This window comes from Clavelina lepadiformis, chromosome 1 (genome assembly GCF_947623445.1).
Source record: "Clavelina lepadiformis chromosome 1, kaClaLepa1.1, whole genome shotgun sequence".
Classification (NCBI taxonomy): domain Eukaryota; kingdom Metazoa; phylum Chordata; class Ascidiacea; order Aplousobranchia; family Clavelinidae; genus Clavelina; species Clavelina lepadiformis.
In genome coordinates, this window is record NC_135240.1 from 22,698,648 (window position 1) to 22,719,568 (window position 20,921).

At 35.5% G+C, this 20,921-nt stretch overlaps 3 protein-coding genes across 3 annotated transcripts; all 3 read left to right on the forward strand.

Moving 5' to 3' along the window:
• The first annotated feature begins 2,083 nt into the window (after nt 1–2,083).
• Nucleotides 2,084–4,580, forward strand: LOC143458242 (uncharacterized). The gene is made up of 2 exons (XM_076955299.1): nt 2,084–2,783; nt 3,226–4,580. The coding sequence occupies exons 1-2, from the start codon at nt 2,113–2,115 to the stop codon at nt 4,439–4,441; spliced, it is 1,887 nt and encodes a 628-aa protein (XP_076811414.1). The 5' UTR covers nt 2,084–2,112; the 3' UTR covers nt 4,442–4,580.
• A 5,701-nt stretch (nt 4,581–10,281) lies between these two features.
• Nucleotides 10,282–13,550, forward strand: LOC143460054 (uncharacterized). The gene is made up of 2 exons (XM_076957414.1): nt 10,282–11,101; nt 11,358–13,550. Exons 1-2 carry the CDS (start codon nt 10,407–10,409, stop codon nt 12,427–12,429), a joined length of 1,767 nt encoding a protein of 588 aa, XP_076813529.1. The 5' UTR covers nt 10,282–10,406; the 3' UTR covers nt 12,430–13,550.
• Nucleotides 13,551–17,734: 4,184 nt separating this feature from the next.
• On the forward strand, nt 17,735–20,440 carry LOC143459149 (uncharacterized). The gene is made up of 2 exons (XM_076956152.1): nt 17,735–18,400; nt 18,556–20,440. Exons 1-2 carry the CDS (start codon nt 17,745–17,747, stop codon nt 19,601–19,603), a joined length of 1,704 nt encoding a protein of 567 aa, XP_076812267.1. The 5' UTR covers nt 17,735–17,744; the 3' UTR covers nt 19,604–20,440.
• The last annotated feature ends 481 nt before the right edge of the window (nt 20,441–20,921 follow it).

Consider the following 20,921-nt stretch of genomic DNA (forward strand, 5'->3'; position numbering starts at 1 on the left):
ATACTTATCGCACAAAACCTGATAATTATGTCATAACAACGACATACACGCTAAAGGTTAGAAATAATTAATCGACAGGGAGTGTGTTGGGTTGGGGGCAGACTTTAACATTTCACGCCGTCGTGCACCCTGTAGTTTATCTGCTGTCCAGATAAAAAACGAGACAAACGGCTTAGCTCATGCAGTCAATTGTTTAAAAATGGCAACTTTTTTCGGGAAAAATTGATGTATTTGAAGCAACAGCAGCATTATAGAAGTTTAGTCGTCTGGTTTAAATTGGCTACATGTTTGACATAATGTTGCCAATGGAACTTGTCAGTCGCACAGTAGCATGCTTTTAAGAAAATATGTTATGTCGAAGGGAAACAATAGCCCGGTTATATGCAGTGCGTTAAGGCTTCAGCAACGGATATGACATCATAATATACTAAACTGTTAGTTGCGTTGTCGCCTACCTCTTACGTTTGTGCTATTTCAGGTCGTTGTTCGACAAATGAAAAGTTTACTGCTCTTTCTGCTGTAACTGTTAACCTAATGTTATGTAAGCTAAATTCTATACGGATTTTTTTATTTTAAACTTAATCGCCAGATGTGGTTCTGTTCCGATATTTAAATCGAACATTTTCTTATAGCTGTTAGCTTGCGGTGACGTATTGCATCTTCTCTTAGTATCAAATGGCACATGTATTGAAACAAAAATAACGTTAGGGACGCGTGTTTGTATCTCAAGAACAGAATAATAACTTTCTCTACCGGATTAAGTTCAAAATGGCCTAATGATCATGATTTCTCGTATGTATTCCAAACTAATTAAGTATGGTCTTGATCTTAATACGATGAAAACCTTATTCTGATATTTTTACTTTCTTTTTCGTCGTGGTAGTCATATTTCTTTGATGAAACTTATTATGGATGCCCGTATCTTTATCCAACTCATGTTTTGCAACTGTTTTAGTCTTCGTTCCTCCAAAGCAGCAGAAAGAATGTCGACGTAAACACTATAATGATATCGCAATTGCGCTGTATAGCCATGCAGGAAGGCTTTTACATTGTCCTAATACGCTTATATTGAACTCAGCAGAAAACCCGAGTAGTGACAAATGTTATATCAGATAAAACTAAGTGTGAAACGAGAGGCGTAAGAAAATGGATTCGTTTGTCAGTATCAGTAATGTATGCGTTAATTTTAGTTCACGGTCTTTCAGACTTGTAAATTATGATGAAAATTCTTAAGTATGAAATATTCTCCTTAAATCGCCTTAAGTGTAATTAGCAGTGGTAAGCAATATCATCCGAATCAAGTTCAGAATCTTTGAATTGATTGATATTATTTTCCTCTCTAAAACGAAAATTTTTGTAAATTTATCCCAAGGTATCAAAGCAACGAGCGAAATTATTTGTTATTTTAAAATATCTTCATGATGAACGATTGCGAACTGCAGTATATGCAGGGCATTTGTACACACATTTTATTGCTAAAAGAACAATAAACATTATGAAAAGCATGAAACATGAGTGTTTTTACCCATTTACGCCACAGCGTATATGATACTGGGCTTGTGCCCCTAAGGGTCTTTGCAATACGTAACCATGTTTTGGCCTACTTTAAGAAATGACCAAAAAATGTAACGGAATATTTTGGTTTTAGCAAGTACCATAGTACAATACCTTGATTTAGTGTCTCGATAACAAGTAGACTGTAGATTGATTTTAAACTTTTTCTGGCAATTGCAGGAAATTCTGCAAAGTCATTCCAACAAAGTAGGCCTATATGAGTCAGTCGAATATGTTTGAGCTTTGGCGTGACTTAATTAGTTACGTTTACTGAACGCATGATGACACTTATAATGAAGTATATAACGTTTGACATGCAAGACGCACTGACTAACAAAGCACTTCGTTCTGTCCACATACGCTGTTCAGTTGTCAGACATACCATTAAAAACATTTATACGGTACGAGTTTAAAGAGTTGCACAGTTGTTGTCTTGCATAATACAATCAAGTATAATGGTGTAATGTTCTGAATGTTGTTAATGCCATGTCAATACTCGAAATGTTTATTATCGATTTTAGATTGAGAGAGTTTATAGTTAATTGTGACTAAATAACAATGCTGTTGTTATACGTACTATCGCTAGTTGATATCTGGACGATATGCTCAACGCAAGAGTTGGTTGTAATCGACAACAAGGTCAATTCATCTCTTCAATATAGCAACACATCCGATGAATACAATGGCGTTATAGAGAACGACAAGTCAGTGATGAGCAAAGTCCAAGCGTGCAATGTTGTAGTGAAAAATTTTACAATGCAATGGAATCAAGGAAGGCATTCCCTAACCAATTACCTAGAGACGTTGAAAATCTGGCAATGTCCACAGTTTGAAAAGGAATGTCAAAACCGAACATACGCATTGACTGATTTCACCAGCAAGGTTTATTCGTACTTTTGCGACAAAACTAGTTTTGAAATTGAATGCCTCTCTACGATTGAAAGCATAGTAGTGCAGCAGCAAACCAATTCTCAACAGCAATCCGAAAATACCACGAGCAGCTTTGTGTGGAGGAACCTCATAAAGCGACTAAAACTAATAGATTTGACTGATGATCAAATTTTGGAACCTTGTGTACAAATGGCTATGTATGAGAAGACCAGAGCCGTAGGGAATTTTCGAGAAATCATCAGGGTACATTTACCGTTTTGTGAATTCAGTTGGTGCGGGTTTGACGAAGATACATTTAACAACAGGAGAATATCAGCTTGGACTTGTTTATCGTCACGGTAAGTTTATATTAGGCAAAAAGTTTCGTTTACTTTCTCGACAATTTCCTATACCGTTACATATATGTTGAATATCTAACTCTAAAGTCTAAAGGGTTGATCAACAATGGTATAGGGCTAGGGGCCTACCAAGCCCATGTTGCAATAAACGGGGTTCCTTTAACACCTAAACTCCCGTTTTTGTACAGCTGGACAAGTTTAAACACTTTAATTACTAAACAATGGCTTGTGCCAGGAGAGGCACTGCAATAAAAGCGGAAATACTCGACAGCTCGAACGTCACTATCACAATTAGCACGCTAACACTATTTACAAATTCTAGCTAATGCAAAATAAACCTGTGATGCATAACGCGTTTTTATTTGTAAGTAAATCTTTAATTTTAGTCAGGTTTGTTATGTGATCAGCGACCTCCAACGGCTTTTGTATTGTATATTTGCAGATGTCAAGCTGGCATTATCATCGAAATGATAGTTTGTGCTATCCTGGCTGCAGCAGTGGTTATTATCAATTTAACCGTTTTGCTCGTTTACTACACCAAAGAAAAAATGCGAAACAGTCAAGCAATCTTTAAAATTTCCCTAGCAATTGCGGATCTGATGGTGGGCATTGTTATTTTTCCTACATTTGCCAGCAGCTTGTCTGAATTGGTTTTTAGAGGAAGATTTACTGGATTTTTCATTGAAACATTAAACGTCACGGAGAGGAGCTCCACACAAAACCTTCCAAACGGATCGTTTTTAATACGCATCACAGATAGAACCCCTCCTATATTCTCAACAACTTACTTTAACGTCGTTGGTTTCTTCACGATAGTTTCGCTTGCTGTATCCATATATACCTTGATAGCGGCAAGTATTGATCGGTTTTTAGCCTTGCACCGACCTCTGGTCTATTTTTCCCATGTGGCAAAAAAGCTTGCAAAGCGACTGAGCTTGTCCGTGTGGGTAGCGGCCTTTGTGTTTGCAATTCTCCCCATGGTTGTACCAACACTAAGGTACCGTTTGGTTGCTTCAGTTATGATTTTATCTGCTGGGTCCGATGCTATCATTATGTACGCCGTTGCCTTTCTTATTCCACTCGTTGCCCTTTGGATTCTTACCACAGCGACCTACGTCGTTGCTCGACGACATACAGGTGCAAGGAAGACCATGCTTCGAGAAAGTGACAGGGCTATTGATGCTCGCTTGGCCATAACTCTTTCGATAATGGTATTGGTATTTACATTTAGTTTGGTTCCATCAGTGATACTGTTGGTAGCCTCTCTTTTCATACCCAATATTTATCATCATATTCCTCAGCATTTGGATGAAAATGCTTCCGTCGCCTACATATCTGCTGAATCTGTTTCTATTTTGATCTTAACTTGCAATAGCTTTTGGAACGTGGTAATTTATAGCGCACGGAGTAAGGAGTTTCGCAGTGCATCTAAGGACATTTATCGCAAGATTGCAATAAGACTAGACATCTTTAAATGCTTACCAGCAACTCACTCTGCGTGGTCCAATTTGTCTCAACGTCGAAAAAGTCATTCTAGTTCAACCTCAAGTGCAACTGTAAAGACGGTTAGTACACAAAGGACACACACAAGGAAATCGTCAAACGACAAAGAACGTGATGATTACATTTGCGCTTTGGAGATGTCTTCACAAAAATAAGTTTATCAATGCTTTCAAATGATTTGAAATGCAGAATCTTGACCACTGTATGATAAAGCATACTGTTTTTGTTTATTATATGTGCGTTTTTCCTCCCAATGGAAGTTGTGTATCCTATTTTATTAAACTTGCCATCCGTCGTAAAGATGCACCAATTAGCCTAATTCTTAGTCTAGGGCTAATAATTTGAATCTGACAAGTGCCATAAAAATATGCAAAATTTATCTTTTAGCCTAAAATATTTCAACTAAATACTTTTACGCCTTAATATCATCTGTAGACCGGCAGACTATAGGCTACTTGCTTTTTAACAAAGGTTTGATGTGGCCTGGAAGTAGCAAACACGAGCACTACATATACATCAAGTGGATTTTCGATGACCTGAAAATCTTTTGGTAAAGAAAGAGGACGATAATGAGTTTGAGCAACGGGCCATATGGGAAATAAACACTACTGTTGATGGGAACACCAAAAACTGAAGCAAACTGCCAAATAGTTTATCCACAGGCTAGAGGCAACAACATACGGTTCGCGGTACCTAGTTATGTGACCAGCCTCCGGCGCAGACTTCATCAAGTAGGCCATTAGTTTTAAATAACTCTGGTCGTAAGCATCATTACACTTGTACGTTGTGGCCCATTGCAATAAATGGTTGCACGACCCTGAGTCAACCCATTTCATCAGCATCATGTAGCCCATGTGGTTAGTTTTCTACACAACAACACACACATATATCAGTAGTTTCAGGCAGCAGGCTTATAGAGGTTATGTCAGTATGTCTAGTTACACCATTCTGCAACTATCTGTGTCTCTGTGATGTATATTTCAGCATACAACGTACACCATTAGGTTGTAAAGTATAATTCACAAAAATTGGATGTAAAAATGTACAACTTGTACGGTTTTCTGACATGAAAACTTGCTTATTTTACGGAATACTATACAGCGATGTGCTAAAAATTTATTTTTTGTAATTATTTAGGATGTAATCATCAGGTAAAGATCGTATTCTTCGCTACCAATTGGAAAATACCAGCCTAAACTACTGAAAGTCTGCACAGTTTTTCAGAAGTAATTCTACCAATCTTAACCACGAGAATACATTTTGAAAGCTCAAAATTGCGTACTGTTCGGGCTGTATTTTATAAGATTTGCCAAACATTAATTATCTAAAACCCCACGCACATTTTTTACTGACAAAACATAATTTTATCATTCCCAATCATTCCTGATCCGGTCCTCGACGAACCAATTTTCAAACTTTTTTCTAATATCGTTTAAGCTGCATGGGCCCTGATCAATTCACGTGTACTGAAAAGCACCTCACCAAGATCATGAGTGTCGATTTTAACAACTGACACCTTTGGGAAACGCGAGACAAAGAATTCAGTCATTTAACGTGTCCAGCTGGCAGCACCGCAATGGCGTAGAAAATGGAAAGAAGCAAACAGAAATTACAAGAAATCAGCACGTAATACGAACAACACAAAACTATAAGTAAAATTTAAACGACAGTGAGAAAAAATACGGTGCTACGAAAAGCAAACGCGTATATGGACCAAGGGTCAAGTGGATCATCAAACATAAAAACAAACATTAATATGAAGAACAGACTTATCACATCGTTTTTACTCCATACTAATATAAAAGCTGGACAAAACATTACTATGATCGACCTCCGTAAAAGTTAAAACGTCTCCACGCTGGATGTCACATATCGAAACAAACTCATAAAAACGTAAGTGAAGTAGCCTAAAGATACAACTTACATATGCGATAATGCGTTAGCCACACATTCAAAACGATGTTTACCTAACATCTGGAAAACACAACCTGTAACCTCTCAGTCACATAGCGTTAATTCTTACGTCATATTGAGAATGCAAGCCTATTTTTGTTTATAACGCTAATTCTTCACTACCCTACGACTTGTTTTTACCAATTGTGACTTGGACAATAGTTGAATAATTCACAGTGAGTGTTCGAAGTATATCTAAGCCACACTTCAGTCAGCGAAAAGTTATATACAAAGGTTCAAGCTTTATTTCATCAGTAACGACGAAACGATAATTTCCAACAACATGGGAAAGCTGAATCTAAATTTCATATCTCATAATTAATTTGCTAAATTTAAAGTAGTGATAACTGACTGCTATAGTTTCAAGGCCGCAATATGATTTAATATAAGTGATGCGAGTTAACTGTCTGTTAATTGCAGACTACCGTATATTGCTGAAACCTGTGGAAAGCACGTAAGTAGATTAAAAGTTAATTGAAGTTATCCAAATAGCTTCAACAAATAATGTTTGCTTCGAAAAATAAAACAGCACATTGAAATTATCTGTTAGCTAGTAATATTTACTGCATTACGATATTTCACATTTGATGCTGGGCCTTCGTTTACTAATGAAGTGAAAATTTGGGTCAACGTAGTAAAAGTTTGCCGACCACTTGATTAGGATTATTTTAATTAGTGTTAATTTTACATTGATGCGATTTTTTTCTTTTTCTTACGTATTAATTTGTGCCTATGCCTACAGTATGTTTGATTTTATCTAATTAATTTAAATGTTTGATTACACGTTATAGTGGTTATACCTATTACTTGTCGGCCACTAGAAACATTCTATTTCTGGTTAATCATGGAATATTAATAACTGTTGTTATAGATTTATATGACTTAATCTGCTGTAAATTCCTGAGCTATGCAGATCATTTTATATTGTAACGTAATAATCCCGAGTATCTACGTCATATTTAAGCGATGATTTTGCGTGGTTTGCTCTTATTTATGGCAATTTTGCTTAACCACTACATGTTTGTAGAAAATCCTTTATTTTCCTATATTTAGGCTATTGACAACTAGGTTACCCTTTGATTTAAGGCCGTCTTGTGTTTGGACTTGCCCATCACTTTTAGCTTTTTGGATTTTCTGCATGACGATTAATAATTTACTGATGATGTTTTCTGTCATCAGTTGATCATAATGAGTAGGAATAGTAATACGAATGAATACTTAATGATGACGAATACGAGTTGCTTCGCAAAGAGTGATTCACTCAGTTATATTTAACTAACTTACTAACTATAAGTAACTTATAATATATACAGGGTTGCCATACCGTCCTTATTTCTAAGATTTGTCCTTATTTTGAAGGTCCGTGTCTTAGAAAATATTTTTGTCCTTTTTTCTAAGAAATGTCCTTATTTTCACTTGCGTCTTTATTTTCGTCTTATTTTTAGGGCAGAGGTTCGTATTTTGGGCATTTTGTCACCTTTACGATACCATTTTGTACCAAAGAGATACCAGATTTATGAACATGCAGATAGTGCCTTGTTTTTTTTTTTTTTTTTTGGAACATTGGTTGCTTTCTCCTGTTGTACACTGTTTAAGGTGGTATTCGTCTTTCATTTTCTAGTCGTCCTTATTTTTGAGTTGAGACTGATGGCAACCCTGAATATATAGCTGACTACATGTAGCAAACTAATAGTTGTAACCTCGCCAAAGTTGTAAGAACAAATGACTATGAGATTGCAAAACAAACGTTGGCCTACATGCCGTGGCGTAGCGTAACTGCTGGACGCCCGAGTCAGCTCAAACTATTGCACTTCTTATACCAATAAATGCATGAATCCTACTTTCCGTATATTCTGTAAACCCTAACACATGCGTTACTCAAAAGAAGTTGTTCCAAGAAATTTGTGAACATATAATACGTGAATATTCCCATAAGATGCTAATATGCAAAATGTTAGAAATTTAGATTATATTTGAATAAAACTATTAAATACAAATAAATAAAACTAATCAAGCGACGACGACTAAACTGTAAACTACCAAGCAAATTTATATAGCGTTCATCTCTGCAGTTCTTGGAACTAACTGCAACACCTGCAAATTAAATTAATTTTCTTTATTTCCTGTACTCAGGTAAATCTATTTTCAACGAAAAACACGTACTCTGTTGCCAATGGCTTGCCTAACTATTTTATGACTGTGAAATATCCAACATTGCGGATTGCCGGTACTCGGTATAGCATAGCCTTAGTGTAGAATTAATAGCCTGAATCTGCAAAGCACTTTTGCGAGAAACAGCGTCTTGATCTTCATCTACTTGTGTCCAGTGTCATGCAACGTATCACGCATTACTGCTTAATAAACATCGTTTTGAATGTGTGGCTAACGCATTATCGCATATGTAAGTTGTATCTTTAGGCTACTTCACTTACTTTTTTATGAGTTTGTTTCGGAATGTGACATCCAGCGTGGAGGCGTTTTAACTTTCACGGAGGTCGATCATAGTAATGTTTTGTCCAGCTTTTATATTGGTATAGAACATAAATGATGTGATAAGTCTGTTCTTCATATTAATGTTTGTTTTTATGTTTGATGATCCACTTGACCCTTGGTCCATATACGCATTTGCTTTTCGTAGCACCGTATTTTTTCTCACTGTCGTTTAACTGTTACTTATAGTTTTGTGTTGTTCGTACTACTTGCTGATTTCTTGTAATTTCTGTTTGCTTCTTTCCATTTTCTACGCCATTATGGTGCTGCCAGCTGGACACCTTAAATGACTGCATTCCTTGTCTCGCGTTTCCCAAAGGTGTCAGATGTCAAAATCGACACTCATGATCTCGGTGTGGTGCTTTATCGTACACGTGAATTGATCAGGGCACATGCAGCTTAAACGATATTAGAAAATAAAGTTTGAAAATTGGTTCATCGAGGACCGGATCAGGAATGATTGGGAATGATGAAATTATGTTTCGTCAGTTAGAAATGTGCGGTGTGTTTTAGATAATGCTTGGCAAATCTTATAAAATACAGCCCAAACAGTACGCAATTTTCAGATACATTGCATATAGAAAATCGGTTAGGATCAAACAAAAAACAAATAATTTTGTAAATTGAATGAATCTGGGTTGAGTTTTCAAGATGTGTTCTTGTGGTTAAAATTGGTATAGAATTACTTCTGAAAAACTGTACTGACTTTCAGTAGTTTAGGCTGGCATTTTTCATTGGTAACGAAGAATACGACCTTTTCCTGATGATTACACCCTAAATAATTACAAAAAATGAATGTTTAACGCATTGCTTTATAATTTTTCCGTAAGATAAGCAAGTTTTTATGTCAGAAATCTGTACAAGTTTTCCACTTTTACATCCAAATTTTTGTGAATTATACTTTCCAACCTAATGGTGTGCGTTGTATGCAGAAATATACATCGCAGATAGTTGCAGAATGACGTAATGCAAAAAAGGGGCGAGCAAACGGAGCAATAGTAAATCAGACGATGTGATTAATGGTCAATTTACGCACATTACCCGGAGTTGAACCTTAAATGATTGAAATGATTAAATAAATACTTACACCTGGCGAGTTATTTATCAAATACAATGATGCAATTACACGTAGACTATATGTTTGCTATATAGGCCTATATAGTTGACATCTAACTTATAGACAACATGCTCATACAGCAGGAATTTATTGTAAGCCTAATATCGACAAAAAGGCAGAAAGTATTTTTCTGAATAGGAGCGCGTCGGATGAGTACAATAGACTTTTAGAAAACAACAAGTTAGTATTCAAATTAAGCCGAATAAGTAAAATTCACACGTATTATGTTGTAGCGAATAATTTTAGTTGGCAATGGAGTCAAGGAACGCATAGCCTAACTGAATTATATATACCTATAGAGATATAACAAATCTGGCGATTCCAATATGGAAATGGTGCTATCCTTGCTGCAGCAGTGGTTACAACTAATTTAACCGTTTCGTTGGTCTACTGCACCAATGATAAAGTACAAATTGCAATCTGTATATGATTCACTTAAAATTAGGGGTGTTATATACATGAAAGAAAGTTATTAGTTGTCAAAAATGTCAGCAAAAGCTCTATTTCATTGGAATGATTACCCTTTTTTGGAATAGGGAAAATATTTTGTTATAGGGGAAATGGCAATGGTCTGGTTATACATTTTCTTTCTTGTGGACATCATCTGCACAACATGCTCCGCACAAGAATTTTATATTGTTGACAATAAGCAGAATACATCTCTTCAAAATAGCAGCATGTTGGACAAATACAATGAGGTTTTAGGAGACAAGTTATTCATGAGCAAAGTCCACGCGTGCAATGTTTTAGTGAAGAATTTTACCGTGCAGTGGAGTCAAGGAAGGCATTCCCTAACCAATTACCTAGAGACGTTGAAAATCTGGCAATGTCCACAGTTTGAAAAGGAATGTCAAAACCGAACATACGCATTGACTGATTTCACCAGCAAGGTTTATTCGTACTTTTGCGACAAAGCTAGTTTTGAAATGAATTGCCTTGCTCGTGTTGGACGCATAACCAGCTTGAAACAGCATTCAGATTCCCAAATACAGTCTGGAACCAATCTACCAAACCAAACCAACGCGTTTTTATGGAGTAATTTGATAAAGCAACTCAAATTACCATATATAAACGAGAAACAGATTTTGGAACCTTGCGTGCAACTTGCTATGTTTGAGAAAGCAAAAGCTAAAGGAAAAAAATTTCGAGAAATCGTCAGGGTACATTTACCGTTTTGTGAATTCCATTGGTGCGGCTTTGATGAAGATACATTTAGGAACAGAAGAGTGTCAGCTTGGACTTGTTTATCAGCACGGTAGGTTTAGTCAAGTCAAGTTACTATACTGTAAATACCAATACTAAATATAAGGTTGAAAAAGATAGTTGATAAAATGCGCTGTTGCAAAACAATCGTCACATGCTCACATATCTCAAGTAATGCCAAAATTAAAAAATGGCATGTAAGAAATTTAGCTGTATGTTTTCTTTTACTTATAATAGGCAGTATCGAATCAAATTCATATGAATTTTGTTAGAAATGCAAAACAAAAAACTTAGTTAAATATTTGCAGATGTCGGACCGGTATTCTAATCGAAATGATAGTTTGTGCTGTACTAGCTGCAGCTGTGGTTATTGGCAACTTGACCGTTCTGTGGGTATACTGCTTCAATGAAAAACTGCGAAACAGGCAAACAACTTTTAAGATTTCCCTAGCAATTGCGGATCTGATGGTGGGCATTGTTATTTTTCCTACATTTGCCAGCAGCTTGTCTGAAATGGTTTTTAGAGGAAGATTTACTGGATTTTTCATTGAAACATTAAAAGTCACGGAGAAGAACTTCACTCAAAATCTTCCAAACGGATCGTTTTTAATACGCATCACAGATAGAACCCCTCCTATATTCTCAACAACTTACTTTAACGTCGTTGGTTACTTCACGATAGTTTCGCTTGTTGTATCCATATACACCTTGATAGCGGCAAGTGTTGATCTGTTCTTAGCCTTATACAGACCGCTGGTATATTTATCAAATGTTGCCTATAAGCTTGCCATACGACTGAGCTTGTTTGTGTGGGTAGCGGCCTTTGTGTTTGCAATTCTGCCCATGGTTGTACCAACACTAAGGTACCGTTTGGTTGCTTCAGTTATGATTTCATCTGCTGGGCCCGATGCTATCATTATGTACGCTGTTGTCTTTCTTATTCCACTCGTTGCTCTTTGGATTCTTACCATAGCGACCTACGTCGTTGCTCGACGGTATTTTGAAGGAAGGAAAAATCTAACCAGAGATCACAATGGTGATGACGCTCATCATCATCGCTTGACAATAACTCTTTCGATAATGGTATTGGTATTTACATTTAGTTTGGTTCCATCAGTGATACTGTTGGTAGCCTCTTCTTTCATACTCAATATTTATCATCATGTTCCTCAGCATTTGGATAAAAATGCTTCCGTCGCCTACACATCTGCTGAATTTGTTTCTATTTTGATATTAACTTGCAATAGCTTTTGGAACGTGGTAATTTATAACGCACGGAGCAAGGAGTTTTGCAGCGCATCTAAGGACATTTATTGCAAGATTGTAAAGAAGATAGATATCTTCAATTGCCTTCCGGCAACGCATAAGATACATGATTAAAGTTATTTCTGCGCTGAAATAGTCTTTTAAATTTTGCGCAATCGTCTGTTATTCTGTAGAAATATTTATGATAAAGTTTCGTCACACAAAAGAAAATGCAAAGAACTTTGTGAAGATACCGATAAACCCTGAGGATTTCTTCAACGATTAAACTACTTGATATAGAAACAATCCAGTTGATTTTAAATGCTGTTCGAGTGTTCATTCCTTTACTTCTGCATGAAACCCTTGCCCATAAAGTACCTTGCTTTTATCCAATAAACAAGTTTAAAAATTGTGTCTAATGTTAAAAGATAAATTACTTATGGAAGCTCGGGCGAAGGCTCGAAGTTTCTTATAAAAAATTGAGCATGGACTTTTTTCCAAGCATCAACCGCATGGTTGTTGCGATGAAAAACTCTTTCGGATCGTGTATTTCTCGATGGAGTTTATCAAAATAATTCAATTCTGTTTCAAAATGCAGGTGTTTTAGCCATATCAGATGATGATCTTATACAAGTTTCACATAAAAAAATGAAAGAATATTGAGGCATTTTGTTTACTTTTAATTTGATGGATCATTTTACATGGAACCGATTCAGGTATCGATTCCAACGTCACTGTACATTGTGTTAACATTTAAAATTTATTGGATTATGACGCCATAATATTGAACACATTAGCACAAGTATATTTGTGCTATATAATCAAGCTTGGCGACATTGCTAATAGTTTTTGTTTCATTACAAGTGTAAGGAACTTTCTAAGTGTTATTCTGTATCCAGTTTATTAAATCCATATTTTTCTGGTTGTTTCATTCTTTTATGTGTCTCGTCACAAACTGGCATCGTTATCTAGAACCAGTATACTGAAGAGAAGAAAGCTTCATTATGTTAATTACTTATTTGTCATAACTTCGAGTTTAAATTTTTTTTACAATCTTATACAACGTATTCACAACAATATTTACGGCTTTTGTTTCTAATGTTTTCAAGAAAAAAATCCAAGTTTTAAATTTGTATCCAAGTTTTTAGTTTTATGTTTCAAATTTACCAAAATTTGGTAAAAATGACCTTTTCGCCAAAGTAAGTGAGCATATATAGTACAGCAGTTTCTAGCCACTTAACAGTATTTAGCATGGCGTTTGATCACAACAAATATAGAAGAAATGATTAAATAAGAAATATAAGAAATATTGATTTTTGTGCATTGCTGTTATTTTTCTGGAAAATAAAACAGACTTTTAGGTTCAAAAAGTCTAATTTCTTTGGTCTAGAGTCAATTCATTATAAACATAACTTGCATTTTTTCCAGATATAATATATGATGTTTGTTTAATCACTATTGGAGTGTTATTCATACACTGTATAACCTAGGTCCTAGGATGCTATATACACAAATACACATCGATATAGTTGCATAATCGCGCAATACAAATAGGTCGAGTTATGAAATCAGACGAAGTGATTAACTGCCAGGTTATTCACATTATTTGGATTTGGACAGACTAATGATTACATTCAAATGATTAAACAAATGGCCTACTTTTAGATTACACCAGGTGATTTATTCGAAAAAGTACTATATGCTGTGGTAACACATATTCTTACTGCTGGTAAAGGTGTTATCGCGCACATATAGGCTTACTGAGTATAACTACCTCTAAAACCGACCAGTCCAAAATCACCAATTAAATTTTGTGAAATGAAGATATGGTGCAATTGTACAAGCGAAAAAAAAACATTTTCTCAATTTCTAGGTAATAAGTTCAACGTAACAATTAAAACATTTTAATCGATTATAACAGGCAGAAAGCTTTTTTTCTAATCTGTAGCACATCCGACAAGTGTCTAATCTGTAGCACTAACACATCCGACAAGTACAGTAGAATTTTGAAGGTTGACAAGTTGGTAATAACTAAAACCTATCATTGTAATATAAATAATAGTGTTGAATTTTATCTAGCTATGGATTCAAGGAAAGTATCTCTTATATGAAAACATTGCAAAATAGCAGTGTCTGCAATTTGAAGAGCAATGTCAAAATCGGGACTATACGTTAATTGCTTTTACTAGCATGATTTATTTGTATACTTCTGAAACAAAACTGCTTTTCAAATGGAATGACTTCCTTCTATTGAAAGCACTGTAGGCCTATATGGTTTTGCAGCAGTAGCCTATACGCTGATTCTTAACTTTAGTCAGAAATCAACCAATTCAAAAGTTTTTATATATACTGATTTCATGAAGCAACTAAAATTATATTAGACTTCTGGTGAGCATATTTTAGATTATTGCGTGCATCTTGCTGTGTTTGAGAACGCCAAAGCTACGGAAATGTTCGGAAAATCGTCAGGGCACTTAGCCTTTTTATCAACTTAGCTGAAGTCGGTTTGACGAAGATACATTTTAAAACAGGAAAATTTCAGCCTGGACATTTTTATCTTTATGACAGGTGTATTTTCAGCCAGCCAATTGTTTCATGATTGACGTAATATGAAAAAACCTAATCTTGCTAAATAGAGTCGATAAAAATAACTATAGCTAAATACCATGGTCCCTGGACTGTTGCACAACAAGCGTAACGTGCTTGAAAAAATCTCCCTTGCAAACTTCATTCAAAATAAATCATTGATTTAAAACATCGTGATCGTAATTATATTTAGTATACATAGTCCTGTTTACGATACCTTCACCACAATCAATTGAAGTATATTGACTGTATGCACATCGCTGGAAAGCCTTAGGTTGCTTTTTATACCTCAATTATTCAATTAATTTTCGGCTTTTTGCGGGCAACACTTGTTACCCGTAATATAAGTTTCCCATCGTCAACAGTGCTTTTCCTAATGTTATTACCTTATGTAGGTAGGATGCTTCAAAATACGATGCAATGAAACAATGATTGATAACTATGAATAAATACCGTAGGTAAATTATGAGATAATAATCTTTCTATAAAAATACTCAAGTTATGTAACAATTACTGCTATAGACTTAATCACCATAACTCATAGCTTTGTTTTTGAAGCATCTTACGAATACCAAAGCAATAACGCATATAAACGTGTTCGCTGCAAAGATGAGAAAAGCTATAAGACCCTATTATGTCAAAGCTCGTCTCAACATTTAACACGAGGTAGCCTACACTTGTTTTAGGTTGGGATTAAAATAGAACAAAGTTGTAGTCACATATAACCTGGCACGTCTTGTAATAATAGCCTTTCTTATCATAGTAAACATTTACTATGTTCTATCTAAAACTTTTTCCATCATCTTTTCATTCTATAGTCTATGCAGTGTATACCTAGCGGTTGAATTTGTTTTATTTTGATCTAAATATTGTATGAGCAAAAAATAGTCTTTAAGTCAGCAATAGCGTAGAGAAGGAAATTTTGCAGCGCATGCAGTGACGTTTGTCGCAAGATTGCAAAAAAGATATTTTTAAACGAAGTGACTATTTTACCGAATGCAGGTCACGCAGCCTGTGGTTAAATACAGGCGGTTAGGTTAGGAGAGTGAGTATGCAAAAAGTTGATTTTGGCCGTTTAAAGTTTAACTGGAGTTAGATTTACATTATAGAAGGTATATTTAGGTTAGGTTGAGGATAGTGTGTTATAACTTATAACATTTAAGTTAGTTGTACTGTACAAAACTGTACAAAATAGCTTCAAACGTGCGATCTTTCAGGTGAAATATATAGTGGCAGCCATTTAAAAAGGAATGGAAGCAAAATTATCAAAAATAAAAAATAGTAGTCGTGGCTTCTATTCGAAAAATACGACATACAGCAAATATAACGTCTGCGTTAGACTAGATCTTAACATGTTCAGAATGCTATACGTGATACTTAATTTAAAAGTAAACAAGCAAGTTATAATTAAGTCACATAATATGGAAGCAACTGTTGTTAAAATATTTCAGGTTTAGAGAGACTCATCTTATCAAGAAAGCACGAGCTTCTGATACGTCCAGCAACGTTTGTCACGTTGTTTGATGTAAATTCAGTGCAGTATCATTTACAAAAAGAATGTTGATATCTGGTTTATGTTTCCGTGCTAGCAACTTCTGCACATAAACATTTTCTTTGTACCTAAAACCGTGCCAACATTTTAATTTAAATTGCCGAAGACTGTTAACAAGTCACATGGTTTGTGAGAAAAACAAGTCCAAGCTATAGCTTGTATGATTAATTTACGTTCGTCGGTCAAAAAGTTGTCGCCTTCTGAATAAAATGTCACACAAACATGTTTACCGTTTTTACTTAAAGACATAATTCATTCTGAGATTAACAACAACGATTAAAAGGAAACGGCAAAATTAGCGGCGTAAACTTAACATAATTATCTGCATGTACTGTACATGTATGTATACATGCACAATTATATAGGCCTGTGTGGTGAGACAAATCTTTTAAGATAAAAAGCTTTTAATTATTCACTCCGCATGGGAAGCGCTGCTTGGTAAACGATAGCATATGTGAAGAGAGAAGCTGTTGCTCGTGAAAGAATAATTTCAAAACGAATTTTTGCAAAACAATACAAGCTGTAGCGTTTATTTATTGAAGAACGGTTTCACGGTGCCCTCACATTGTCGAACTAAGTATAGATAAAGATAAAGATAGAATCATTGTGATATTTTTTATAGTAGAATACAGTATGCGACATTGGTACCGGCAACCGAATGTCCTGTAACTCCCACAACGTTGCCGAACCCATATCGCTGCACCTAAAAATCTCGACGTAATTTCCTATTTCCTCTTCAGCGACTTTTTTCTAAAATTTGTTGAAATAAAACTCCAACTTAAAAAATATAACCCATTAACGATTGATAGGGAAATCTGCGAACTATTTTATTTTTATTTTTGTTTTGTAAAAGTACGTTATTATGTTTGTTATTTTTGAACATCTTCCTTTGGAAAGTAACTATTTCAGTGCAGGTATTGGCCATGCAGTCTGTTGTTAAAGTTAGGCAGTTAGGTTAAAAGTATGGGTATGTAAAAGGTTGATTTTGGATTATTATTTGGAAAGGGTTTAACTGAAGTTAGACTTAGATTAGAAGGTAGTTTTAGGTTGCAATACGTACAACATTTAAGACGAAAAAAAAACTATGAAAAGTTGCCTCGAAAATTTTTTCGGAAAATGTTTTACGGTGAAATAGTGACAGTATTAAAACATTCATTACCTATCATTTTATTGGATTCGAGATGGGTACTTGTACAGCCTATTGCATAAGTAGGACAGTAACTTGCAAACATTATTAATAGCCTATAGCTAAAAAGTTCAAGTGGCTTTTACTTGAATCCATAACTCGTTTTGCAGATCAAAGGCAACACCAATGACGACAATGTTGTCGTTCATTTTCCTCCTGGTTAATTTATTGAAAATATGTTCAACGCAAGATGTTATTGCGGATAAAGTTGTAAACAAAACAGCTTTTGAAATCGACTTTTTTGACGAGTTAGCGACAGCAACCGCGCAGAAAGCAAGCGCATGTAATGAGTTGGTAAAACAGTTTACTCTTCAATGGTATCAACGTTCGCTAACATTTACAACATATCTGGAAACTTTGCAAAAATGGAATTGTCCACAGTTTAAAGAAGTATGTCAAAATCGAACTTTCGCTTTTACTGATTTCACAAGCAAAGCTTATTCTTATTTTTGCAACAAAACTTATTTTAAATTGGAGTGTTTCGACGTGATTGGAAATGAAACTTTGAAACATTATTTCACCGATCAACAACTGCAAACAGAAATGAATAAGTCAATGCTTGGAAACTCTACCGCCACACTATTAAGACCATTCGAGCTAACCCCAAGTCAAATTTTAGAACCTTGCATACAACTTCTCCTTTATGAAAAAAGTCAACCTCGGAGAAATATGTTAGAACTACTTCTTTTAAATTTACCATTCTGTGAGTTCATTTGGTGTGGATTCGACGAAGAAACAGTCAAGAACAAAACCATCACACCATGGCAATGTGTGCCGTTAAGGTAAACTAGTAATGCCAAGGTTTTCATTATACACCAACTAATACTTTTTCACGCCTGTCTTGTTTTCTTGTGCGCCTTGTGTGCGAAAGTAAACGAAAGTATAGTGATGACGCCGCCAAAATATTTATTGACTGACGTTTCCATTTTTATTCCAGATGCATAATCAACATCATCCTTGAAAGTGCAGTATGCATTATCCTAGCCGTTGGAGTTATCTTTGCCAACTCAACGGTTTTGGCTGTGTATTGCACAAAACCAAAACTGCGAAACAGTCAAGCTATTTTCAAGATTTTTCTGGCAGTCGCAGATCTTCTAGTTGGGGTTGTTGTTTTACCTACATTTGTCAGCACCTTATATGGATTAGTTTTTAGAAGAACGTTTGTTAAAAGTTCGTTTAATCAGATGGATTTTGTGGTGGTAAATGGCACTCAAAATTTCACAAAGCCGTCTTCGATCTTCCTTGAAGTTCCTCTTTCACCGTTGCTCACGAGAACGTATATCAATACAGTTGATTTCTTCAGTGTGACGTCAGTTGCTGCATCCGCGTATTCCCTGATAGCAGCTGCCATTGACCGGTTTTTAGCTTTACACAGACCGCTTGTCTATTTTCCACATGTAGCAAAAAAGCTAGCCATACAATTATGCGTGTCAGTTTGGATATTGGCGTTGATATTCGCCATTCTTCCAATGGTTGTACCAACACTGAAATACGGTTTGGTTGCTTCAATTCTGATTTCATCTGTTGGTCCTGCTTCTCTGATCATGTATGCAGTTGCTTTGCTAATTCCACTCATTGCTCTTTGGATTCTTACATTGGCAACTTACGAAGCGCTGCGGAGACATGCACGTAAACAGAATCGCTTTACAGTAAAAAGTGACAGAGACATTGCTGTTTGCTTGGCAAAAACCTTATTGATAATGGTGTTGGCATTTACTTTTAGCTTGGTTCCATCCATTATCCTTGTAGTTGTGTCTCACTTCCTACCGAGCATAAATTTTAATAACCCTGACAAATTGAATGAAAATGCTGCTGTAGCTTACAATTCAGCTGAATTTGTTTCTGTTTTGATTTTGGTTTGCAATAGTCTTTGGAATGGTTTCATTTACAGTATTCGAAGCGAGGAATTTCGCAAGGCTGCCAGAGAGATATATCGCAGCATCACAGGAAAGCTGCCTTTTGTATGTCGAGCAACCTCACCCTGAAAGTGGACGTGCGAATCATTTAGTTATGACTGTAATTCATCCTATCTTTCTTTATTATGCTATATATTCAATATCGAGTCATGCGTAAATCGTGATATTAAACTGCTAGTGACTTGAGTCTTGTTGAGTGTAGACAAGTGCGCGGCGACAAAATCCAGTCGTTAAATTTATTTATGCACGTAAATCGCATTATTGAAGTTTTCATAATATTCGACTACTTCCGAATCTTTCCGTTTCTAGAAATCGTATATTCATTTCTTTTGAGTGCAACATTCTTACCGTGCAAAATTTCCTTACATTATTCTGTGCTAAATGTTGACGAATCAGGTGGACTATTTTAGCGTTGGGATTGCTGCAAAGACCCTCGCCTTCAGAGTATGTTGTCGTGCATATGTCATCTCGCTTCAAGGGGTAATCAGCAGGTAAACAATAATTTAAGTCTCATCAGAGCAGCGCAAGTGGGTGTGGCATTTGTAGTGATAAACCAATTTAAAGTTGTGCATATTATTAAAAAAGTTATACTGTCTTTGGTTAGTCATCTCATTCAAACATTTAATTCTTAAAAACGTAAATAGTTGCCGGATTTCAAACAATGGATGGTTTTGAGAAGTGCTTTTCAAGTGCTTGTAGTAAGTTACACTTCGAGTGTTAAGAATTTACACGTGCTATTGTTGACAATAGGCCTATTTCTGTGACGTTAATGGTACCGAAAAAGTGTTTGTGGTTACAAAGGAAAAATTCTGTGTCACATCGATATGTGAGTTGTTTCGTAAAAATGGTGGTCTCAGCTGATTAGCTATGCCACTACCGCAAAAGCGATAAATAAAATTGATTTTAGTTTAATCGTTTTTCTTATAAGATTTCTCTTCTAGAAAAGCTCTCTTGTAAAAAGACACTCTCTGAAAAGCATGTTTTTGAAATGGTATACGCATAATTTTTACAGATGTAATAAACGATTTCACAATTTTGGATTATAAAAATCGGAAGTTTTCAATCGCTAAATGTTTGGTATATCGCTACAAATACCAGATGGGCAAATGTGTAAATTCAGAAGGACTGTTTCATTATTAAAAAGCTAATGTGGATTAGCATATCCTTGTGACGTATCCGTCACAAGAATTAATTGATTGATTGCTTTAATTACATGACGATGCCCATGTTAAATGGTAAATTTTTGATCGTTCCATAAGTAGGCCTATAACACCCTTTGGGCAAGTAGTAGCCTACTCAGCACTTGTTATTTTTGCTGTAAATGGTGTCTTGATCGTATTTAAAAGGAAAGTGTCTCTGCCTCACACATTTCACTATGTTATTCAGT

Coding starts and splice junctions, on each gene's coding strand:
- LOC143458242 (XM_076955299.1), top strand. CDS start 2,113: ATGCTGTTGTTATACGTACTATCGCTAGTTGATATCTGGACGATATGC. Junction 2,784..3,225: donor TGGACTTGTTTATCGTCACG/GTAAGTTTATAT, acceptor GTATATTTGCAG/ATGTCAAGCTGGCATTATCA.
- LOC143460054 (XM_076957414.1), top strand. CDS start 10,407: ATGGCAATGGTCTGGTTATACATTTTCTTTCTTGTGGACATCATCTGC. Junction 11,102..11,357: donor TGGACTTGTTTATCAGCACG/GTAGGTTTAGTC, acceptor AAATATTTGCAG/ATGTCGGACCGGTATTCTAA.
- LOC143459149 (XM_076956152.1), top strand. CDS start 17,745: ATGACGACAATGTTGTCGTTCATTTTCCTCCTGGTTAATTTATTGAAA. Junction 18,401..18,555: donor TGGCAATGTGTGCCGTTAAG/GTAAACTAGTAA, acceptor TTTTTATTCCAG/ATGCATAATCAACATCATCC.